Source organism: Thunnus thynnus, chromosome 6 (assembly GCF_963924715.1).
Source record: "Thunnus thynnus chromosome 6, fThuThy2.1, whole genome shotgun sequence".
NCBI classification, from domain to species: domain Eukaryota; kingdom Metazoa; phylum Chordata; class Actinopteri; order Scombriformes; family Scombridae; genus Thunnus; species Thunnus thynnus.
Window position 1 is genome coordinate 26,051,266 of NC_089522.1, and position 10,390 is coordinate 26,061,655.

General features: G+C 38.8%; 1 protein-coding gene across 2 annotated transcripts; it reads left to right on the top strand.

Moving 5' to 3' along the window:
* Positions 1 to 283: 283 nt before the first annotated feature.
* On the top strand, positions 284 to 10,294 carry LOC137184897 (proteasomal ubiquitin receptor ADRM1-like). Of its 2 annotated transcripts, none has more exons than XM_067593009.1 (10): positions 284 to 423; positions 1,786 to 2,019; positions 2,111 to 2,227; positions 3,947 to 4,070; positions 4,210 to 4,296; positions 4,412 to 4,508; positions 5,808 to 6,049; positions 7,748 to 7,905; positions 8,322 to 8,424; positions 9,933 to 10,294. In XM_067593009.1, the coding sequence occupies exons 2-10, from the start codon at positions 1,810 to 1,812 to the stop codon at positions 10,034 to 10,036; spliced, it is 1,242 nt and encodes a 413-aa protein (XP_067449110.1). In that variant the 5' UTR covers positions 284 to 423; positions 1,786 to 1,809; the 3' UTR covers positions 10,037 to 10,294. The 2 variants fall into 2 exon arrangements, with proteins under 2 accessions (XP_067449110.1, XP_067449111.1); XM_067593010.1 differs by having other exon boundaries at positions 285 to 423; positions 1,783 to 2,019.
* Positions 10,295 to 10,390: the final 96 nt, after the last annotated feature.

Here is a 10,390-nt window from a genome sequence, read left to right on the forward strand (position 1 = left end):
AATAGTGTTTTGAGTAGAAATAAGTTAACATTTTGTTATGATGGTTGTTTATTACAGTAGTTTATTCTTGTATGTTAAATATATTGGTAGAATGAAGGATAAACATAATAAGTAATAAAAGGAAACGACCTTTTTTCCCTTGTTAAAAAGGCTTGATTATCTCGTGATCTCGAAATAACGGCATTAAAAAAAAAAATTGCAAACATGGCCGCTCTCGGCTTCCGTTAAATAACGGCGTCACTGTCTGTATTTAACCAGCAGGTTGTGTAGTGTTATCTCTACCGAACATGAGCTTTAAAGGCCTCAGACTGACACACGGCTCGACCAATCACATCGAGGCACAAGTACCAGTCAGCCAATCACAACCATCGTCTGTGAGTTTGTCTGTTCTGCAGCTGAACGTTATTTCACAGAGAGAGAAATGTAAGTACGATCATTTTATTTCTTATATATGTGTTGAGGTTGTAACGTGGCGGTCAGCTGCGCGTGCTGTCCGCGTGTATGAAACGTAAAAAGTGTCGGTGTGTCGCGGCCTCACGTAGCTGAAAACAGGCTGCAGACTGCAGGATGCAGAGTCATCTGTGGGGCGTCTGTGGGGCTGCAGTCTGCCCCAGTAGCTGGTTTATTATGGGAGCACTGGGATCAGTCAGGTTCCAGGCACATTTTATGTTTAAAATCTGCGTCTGGTTCTTATTCTCTGCTCAATATGATGTTTCATTTCAGTCTAGAAGAGTATTATTATCTCTTTATGGTAATAAAAAAACAATTGTTAACATGTAGAAGGCTAGAAAAATAAATAAAATGTATTTGTAAATAAGAATTACTGTTTATAATATATAGAAATGACATACTGGTTATAAATAGACTGGAGTGACTCAGCAGGAAGAAGAAAACAACCTGCAGCAGTCTGATATCTGGGACCAAACCTGCTCTCATTCCTCCCACAAGATCATAAGAAAAGATAAACAGATAAACAGATCCAAAAGGAAAATGACAGATATCACAAAATACAAAAACAATGAGGCAGGTAAAGGAAATAAGTACAGCTAAAGGCTCAATTATATACAATATATAGACTAACTCAAATATAAACATACATAGAATAAATAAAAATAGAATAGACACTATTGATATAACCATGACTAGAATATACCATTTACTGAGTATACACTGCACTTTTCAATGTTATTGATATGCTATATAAACTGTAAGGTGCAGGATTGTCCATATATGTTAGAATTGAGTGGACAACTAAAGCTTATTATGTCTATAAAATGTCAGAAATTAGTGGGAAACCCAAGTTGAAGTCTTGTTTTATATGATCGACAGTCCAAAACCTAGAGACGTTCAGTTTACTATCACAGAACTCGAAGAAAACCATAAATTCACAGATGTTTGGCATTTTCCCTCAAATAATGATTGAAGCGATTATTCGATTACCAAAATAGTTAAGATAAGATACTTTATTGTCTCCTTAGGGAACTTTTTCTTGGGCTCAGCATTGCTGCATTTATCTTCCAAACATACATACATAACTTACATCACTCATACAAAAAATAAAAACAAAAAAACACAATAAAATCAATTAAATCGATAAAACTACTACAGTTTATAAAACCAGGAAAATAATATTGCACCAGTATTCCACATTGTAGCAGAATATTACACAAAATAGTTGGCGATTAATTGAGTAATCGTTGCAATGCTACATACAAATAACCCGTGTTTCAGTCAGAGTTCATGTGTTTCGGTTTGTAACGGACTTCCTCCTTGTTGTCCCAGCAGTAGCTCATCCTCCTCATCCTCATCATGGCTTCTGGAGCTTTGTTTCCCAGCATGGTGTCTGGGTCCCGCGGCTCCTCCAGCAAGTATCTGGTGGAGTTTCGGGCCGGTAAGATGACCATGAAGGGCAGCACGGTGACCCCCGACAAGCGCAAAGGTCAGGTCTACATCCAGCAGACCGACGACTCCCTCATCCACTTCTGCTGGAAGGATCGGACCACCGGGAACGTGGACGACGTAGGCGACGCCGTCTGCATGTAACACTGGCTGCTCTGTGTTTGACTTTTTAATCTTTTTAATCTAATCTCTCTTCATGTCTGGATTTTAGGACCTGATCATCTTCCCTGATGACTGTGAGTTCAAACGGGTGAACCAGTGCACCACCGGACGGGTCTATGTGCTGAAGTTCAAAGCTGGATCCAAAAGGCTCTTCTTCTGGATGCAGGTATGCAGCTGGATCGTCCACTTCACACACTTTGATGTACACGAAGCTTTAACTTGATGACAGATACACTCATAATGGTAAATTTACAAGAGAAAACATTTATCATACAGGTTACCTTGTGATTTTTTTACTTATTTTCAAACACATTTTCTGTCACTGCGGATAAGTAAACGTCTGGTGATTTACAATATTCTTCTTATTGTCAACAAATCTCTTTAAATGACCAAAACTAACAATGAATTGCACCTACAAACAAGTATTGTGTGTTTATCCAGAGCTTGATAATAAAGCTTATTTCTCTTTGCTGTAGAGCTCCATTGTTGTCTAAAAACAATAAAAAGACTCAACAGTGAGTCACAACGTTGCACCGCTGGTAACATGTTCCTTTATTATGATGAACACACAAACACTGCAGCTTATTTAGAGGCTGTTCTACACACACACCGTCCTGCTGCCTTAAATACTCAGAGCACCAAAAAAGGTGTTAATTCCCCAGTAAATGCATTATTTACTCCTGTTTGAGTATCGTAGCCCAGCTGTTTTAGGAAATGACTCAGCTTTTTAAAAAAAATAAAATTCTATATTTGCGATGAGTTTTAAAGAGTCACATCTTAAGCAACAAATGGGCTGGGAATCAAAGAGTATTCAGAGACGGACTGAAGCATTTTCGATCTTGGTCTTTTCACAGGATTTGTTGATAATAATCAATTCAGTTTTATTTATATAGCATCAAATCACAACAGAAGTTATCTCAGGACACTTTTCCTACAGAGCAGGTCTCTTTAATATACAGAGACCCAACATTCAGTGTGCAAAACATACACACACAGCTTTTTTTGTCCAGATGATGAGCTTGTTTTGTTTCCTCTGTAACCGACAAAGAGCCGAGTGTGAAGTCAGTGTATTTATAGACCACGTTTAAAAACAACAAATGTTCAATTCAATGAAATTCAGAATACTTTATTTGTCTCCTCCAAGGGGCAATTTGAGGCGAGTGAATTTGCAAACAGAAGCACACACAGATAAATGTAGACTAAAAACACAAATATGACAATGTTAGAAAGAGTTGAAATACACAAGGATTAATGGCAGTGGCCAGTCCACAGCTGGCTAACAATATCCGACACCACAAAGTGCAAATACATTTATCAATCTGTCTGTGTTCACGATAATGACTTCTGCAATAAAAATCAAACTATCTTCTATTTGTTTTACATACAAGCATCTGAAGCACATTTCAGATGGCATTAGGTTAAAGTAGGCATAGAGGACATACGGGGTCATTGATAATCTTTCTTGACCAAAGTGCCTCATAAAGACAATTACAATCAGATAAAATTATTAAGAATATTGGCTAAACGTACTTTATCATTTTCTAATGTAATGAAACAGAACTTTTGAACGGAGCTTTTAACAGTGTTGTGAGTCCTTCGGAGGAAGAAACTAGTTGACATGAAGAAAAATATAGAATAACAGCAGAATTATTATTAAACATTTGAAAGTCAAACCAACTATAACTTTATCATAACTTTAAATCAACATGCACGTGATCGCTGCAGAAAGAAGACGATATAATATAATGGCTCAATAAAGTTAAACTACTTAATGAACAGATTAATGCGTTAACTATTTCTTTTTCAGAAATTCACCACCAAGGAGTCAGTAACTGCGACATAAATGGAACTTGACCAAGTTTTCTCTTTTTTTTTCTGATTTTAGGAGCCGAAGACTGACAAGGATGAAGAGCACTGCCGTAAAGTCAACGAGTATCTCAACAACCCACCAATGCCTGGCGCTCTCGGTAGCGGCGGCAGTGGAGGACATGATCTGTCTGCTCTGGGAGGTAACAGACACTCACATCCTCTTAATTGTTGTCTTAAAACATGCAAGAACCTGAAATAATGCTGTCAGAAATCACCTTAAAACTGAATTTCATCGTCATGCTGAGTGTCACATGTTGTCTTGTCTGTTTTCATGTGAAGGGGAGGGCGGTCTGCAAAGCCTTCTGGGTAACATGAGCCACAACCAGCTCATGCAGCTCATTGGACCGACTGGACTCGGAGGGATCGGTGCGTAACTTTTTTACTTGACATGTTGCACCAGTAGGTCAAAAAACTGCAGAGCTGACGTTCTCCAAAGAGAGGCGTATCTTAGTAAATGCTGTTTCATGTTTCTGGATGACAGGTGGTCTCGGGGCGCTGGCTGGTCCAGGTTTAGCCAACCTGTTGGGCAGCAGCAGCAGCAGCAGCAGCGTTCCTGCAGCCAGTAACTCCTCCACAAGGTATCTTATTCCTGCTGGGTATATCTGGATGTTTGGTGGCATTTTTTCTTATTATTACAGCATCATTTACCAAACAAACAAAATGCAACATGGTCAAGAAATATTTGAGGAGCAGCTGTGACAGATGAAAGAAAGGAGAGACAGTTTTTGTATTTAGTTTTAATGTCAGTACAACATAATCAAAGTGCAGGGGAGGTTTTATAGACTCACCATTTTGCTTCAGTGTTCAAACTAAAGGAAACTCAGAGGAAAATCTGGAGCTTAAAGGTTCAACATTGACCTTGGAAATAGCAGAAAGAAATCTTAAGCGTAAGGTCCACTTTTTAGAAATTTGCTGGAGCTTTCAGTCGAGAGCTTTCTTCCAAATATTTAAGTTCCCCAAAATGTCCAGTAAAAGTGGATTTTGTGCTGCTTTTAAAAAAGGGAGAAATCTCTTTTGAGACAGCAGATACCAGTTTCCTCATTCACTGTTACATTTAGAGCTGCAACTAGCCATTATTTTCATTATCTGATGGTTTTTTTCTTGATTAATTGTTTGGTTTGTAAAATATCAGAAAATAGCACAAAAAAATCTAAATTTCCTAAAGCTCAACATCACGTCTTCAGATTTTCTTCTGTCTGACTCAAAGATGCTTACAACCAGGGAAGAAAAGCAGCAAAACCTCATAACTGAGAAGCTGAGGCCTTGAGGTGTATGACGTTTTTACTTAAAGAATCCCTTTAAAAATAGTTGATTAATTTTCTATCAATCAATTGATTCGATTAATTAATTAGATCAGAACGCAAACTAGCAACAACTGTTAAACTGACTGATATTATGCATATTACACTGTTGTTCTCTATGAACACATCAAATTCACCCTTCATTCTCTGAGGTTGTTGAAATTCTTTCAAGGTCAAGGTCATTTTTATTGTCTGCCCCAGAGGAAAATTATCTCAGATAAAGAGAACAACAATAAAAACATATTAAATAGAAACACATGTTCAGACGCTGGACTAAGATAAAAACAAACAAGCTAGTTAGAACAAAAACCATTAACTTTATTAAAAACTACAAAGCTCTGAGGCAAAAAAAAACACCTCAGTAAATAAATTACAAACAGACACATCTTACTTAACATGCTCACAAACAAGCACATCAGTCTTTAAATGTAGGAAATAACTGAAGCAGAAGTTTATTATCTAGATGAAGGGATCTGAGTATAATAAGAAAATCACACAATAGCATCGTACTTCACAGGTTGATGATGTTTAACTGCTTCATGTTTGTTTTAACAACCATCTTCTCTCTCGTCTCAGTCCGTCCACGGCCGTCACCCCGACCTCCACCTCCACCGCCAGTCGGCTCGGCTCCTCCCAGGTTCCCACCACACCCATCACTCCCTCCGCCACCTCAGCGGCCTCCCCGACAGCCACCACACCCTCCACCCCGGCTGTGACGTCTCTGGCAGCGGGGGCGGCGAACCCCACGCAGCCCATCCAGCTGAGAGACCTGCAGAGCATCCTGGCGACCATGAACGTGCCTGCCAGCGGACAGGGAGGTGAGCGACCGGCTGTAGATGCAGAGTAGGGGTTTCTGGAACAACTTCACATACTTCAAAGGTGCACGGAGGTCAAAACTCCAGCAACACTTGTAGTATAGTTGTAGTTAGGAATGAAGGAAAAAGGTAAAACTAATATAAAAGACAACCAATCATGTATATCCAGACACACATCAGCTAATGGTGCTTCTACAAAGATGGGTTGGATATATGGTCATGTGGCTTCAGGCAAATCAAGAAGGGACATGGGTGACATCATATTTGGTCCAAACTTGGTGTGATTGCTTGCTATGAATCAAACAGCTGGAGTATGAAGAGTAGGAGGAGTGGAAAGGTTGATGAGGAATAAAAAATACAATACAAAAAGTGAAACATCGAAGAGACAAAGGCTCAGGCGTTGGTGGGGAGCACAACAGAGCTAAAAGGAGACTAACATTCATCAGGTCGACATAAACACGACTCCAAATTAATGTTTAAAGGAAAGGTTCCCAGTATTTCAAATCTTTCTTAAAACAACAGTCAGGTGTCCGTATGAACAGTGAAAGAGGTTTTCCTCCCTGTAATCATTCAACCTGTTCATACTGACTATTAAAAGATCCTGTTCAAATGTGCTTTTAATGTAAGTGATGGAGGACAAAATCCAGTGTGTCCACAGTCATTTTGTGCAAAAATTTATTTAAGAGTTGATGTGAAGCTTATATGAGGCTTCAGCTGTCTGAGTTAGTTGTATCAAGTGGATATCTGACACATTTACAGTCTTTTTAGTCGATTAATTGATCAGCTGATTGTCAGAAAACACAAAACAAAACATTCTCTGGTTTCAGCTTCTCTGACTTTCTGCTTTTCTTCATCATATATGATAATAAACTTAATATATTTGAGTTTTTGACTGATTGTCGGATAAAACAAACAATTTGAAGAGTTCACTTTTGGCTCTGGGAAATTATAACTATTTTCTCATATTTTATGGATAAAAAGATGAATCGATTAATTAATAATAAAGATAATTATCACCTTGGTGCTTGTGCATGAATGTTGGCAGAGAAGCATCACCAATACTGTAAGAGGACACATTAAGTTAAAGAGAGATTCTTGTCTTTTCTGACCTCTAGTGGTTCAATCTCTCACCTTTCTGGAGTGATGTACACGTGTACTCCAGGACCCTGTGACATCACTGTTGCGTGTCGTCCCAGGTGCAACAAGGCACACGTCCGGCCACACCCTGCATGTCTGTTATTCCACTTTCAACCACAGAGGGCAGTAAAACACTGCGTCTCAGCCTTGTGTTCAGTCATTATTTGATGCAGTTGGTGCTGAAAACTCTGATAAATGTGTGTGAATTTCTCAAATTAGGCAATTAATAAATAACAACTTGACAATTAGTTGAGCGTTGAGATTCCCATTGCATTTGAATGCATCAATGGCGGTTAACTGCTGAGTCACTTCTCATACAAACCAGTTAGTTAAGAGAATAACACTCCTGCTCGTCATTTAAAGGGTGCGTCACCTAGATTAAGATTGATCTAGATTATCATCGAACCTGCCTACAGATGTCTATACAAAAATACAAAATCTAATTATACTGAAGTCTGTGAAAACCAAGCTGCCAAACCCGAGAGAGAAATAGAAAGTAATGATTTTATAATTAGTAGGTAAGAGAATGAACTAACCAGTCAGTGGTGATGTCTGTTGTTGCAGTGGACTTGGCCAGCGTCCTGACGCCTGAGGTCATGGCTCCCATCCTGGCCAACCCTGAGGTGCAGCAGAGGCTGATGCCCTATCTGCCCACCGGAGAGTCTCTGCTTCAGAGCACCGAGGAGCTCCACAACACGCTGAGCTCGCCTCAGTTTCAGCAGGTAAGAGCGTTCGCTGGACGCCCTCCACGGTTTCCAATCACCTCCGTTTGTTTGTAACTCGATATCATTTGAAAACGGGGTAAAAAATAACGATTTCTTCCCTCGTTTGGGACAAGTTTGTGCTTGAATTCAATGTGAAAAAGTTGCTTTTCTGTAATTTGCTATTTAACAGCAGCCTGGTCAAGATAAAAATAATGACTGTGTAGTAAAGAAATATTTCTCTGATAAACACATAAAACATTCTTGGCTCTTATTTCCAGCTTGAGACTGACTTTGACATTTAACATTTTACTGTCCTTGGGCTCAGAAATAGCAGAAGAAGAGTGTTTTCTCCTCTCGGCAGGATTCTGGTCATCGTCTGGCTCTCTTTTATTGGTATTTAGCATCTTGTTCTGGTATTTATTGTCTCTCTGCAGGCGATGAGCATGTTCAGCAGCGCTCTGGCGTCCGGGCAGTTAGGACCTCTAATGAACCAGTTTGGTTTGCCTGCTGAGGCCGTCGACGCGGCGAACAAAGGAGGTCTGTGTTTTGCCCACATCATGCAGACACTGTAGCCGTATGTTTCATTGCTAGAAAGCCCGAATTCCAGTGTTTAAAGGACAGATTTAATACATCTAGAGGATACATCTTTTCAGTATATTTACTTGAGTATTTCCAGATTATGCTACTTTATACTTCACCAGGGTTCAGAGGAAATATTGTACTTTTTGATATGACAGCTGTAGTTACTTCGCAGATTAAAAGACACGTTCAGTTTTTAAGTCTGTCTTGAAACAACAGTCAGGAGCCCAAATAAACACTGACACACGTTTTACTCGCTGTAATCATCCCTCCTGTTCGTACTGGGACAAAATCGACAGTCCTCAATTTGACCAAAAATATATTTTAAAGTTATCTGAACATAATACGAAGCTTCAGCCGTGTGGATATCTTCCACAGTTGCAGTGTTTTTAGTAAAAATTGTCTGGACGGACAGTATTTTCCTGTTCAGCTGCAGTGGAAGGTTCATAACTAAAAGAGGGACTTTGGTACTAAAAAGACTGTATATGGATATCTACTTGACTGATTTGGACAGCTGAAGTTTCATATTAGCTTCAAATAAACTTTTTAATAAATATTTACACAAATGGAGGACTGTGGATTTTGTCCAATGATGGGAAGAGACCCCATCTTTTCTTCGTTAGAATTAGAGTTAAAAATACAGCGTACTGACAACATAACACTATACCCATTAAATTTGGGTTTAACCGACATGAACAACAGACTTTGGCTGATGTGAGGCCTCCCTGCTTGCTACATTTTAAAGTACTTCTGTAGTATGAAGCAGCAGTCGCACACATCAGTGTTTCCTAGTCGGAATTACAACTTGGAAGCTGGTATGAACATTATTTACAAGTCAGAATCTCGTTATTACAACTCCTATATGACGTGAACGCAGCACAAGATTTTACATACAAAACATATAATCTTTAAAAAATTGTTTATTTTACATTTTTATAAAGTACTCAACAGTATAAAATGATTAAATCAAGCTCCTTCAAGTCTGCTACAGGATTAAATGCTTACACACTACTGCATCAGTAATAATTATTCCATTCTTATTATATACAATAATAAAACACAGCAGCAGCAGCAGCTTGGCTCCTGTCCAGCTGTGCTGCATAATGAGTAATTTCACTTTTAATACTTAAAGTGCTTTTTGCTGATAACATTTCTGTACTTGTCCCAGTACATTTGAATGCAGGGCTTTTAGTGAACTTTATATTCTGACATTGTGGTTTTACTACTTGAGAACAGAAAGTTCAGAGCACAATATGTTCCAAGTTTTTGCCAAAGAATTTGTCAAAGTGTGAAAAAAGATGAACAAATGGGATGAAGTACAAAGAGCAGTAACCTTATAAAAGTTTGAATCTAGATAAAAGTACAAAGTACGGCCCAAAGAGACTGAACTGCCGTCTGAGATTTGAGGCTTTTGTTTAACTCTTTAAATCCTGCAGGGCTCTTCATCATTTTCTTGTTTTTTGCAGACGTGGAGGCTTTTGCTAAAGCGATGGAGACCGAGACAAAGTCCAACCAGGACGGAGACTCAAAAGACAAGAAAGACGACGACGAAGACATGAGTTTGGACTAACAACTCTTTAGGAGGAAAAATAACTAATAATTATTTAATGTATTTATTTAGCTGCTTCTGCTGTTTTGTAACTATTACACATTAAGGATATAGATTATGGGTAATATAGTAGAAACTGTGACTCAGACCCCTCTGAGCTGATGTTGCCGTGTTCAGTGTTGAATTAATATAAACTGATCGAACATGTGTTTGACCTGCATGTCAGCTACAAGCCCGTCCTGTCCTAACACAAGGGAACAGTAAAACCATGAGAACCACTTTTTTTTTGTCTTGTTTGTGTTTATTTCCAGTTTTCTGTACTTTTAGTATCCGTACCAAAGAGAAAACAGCTGCATCCACACTATAAATTATTAA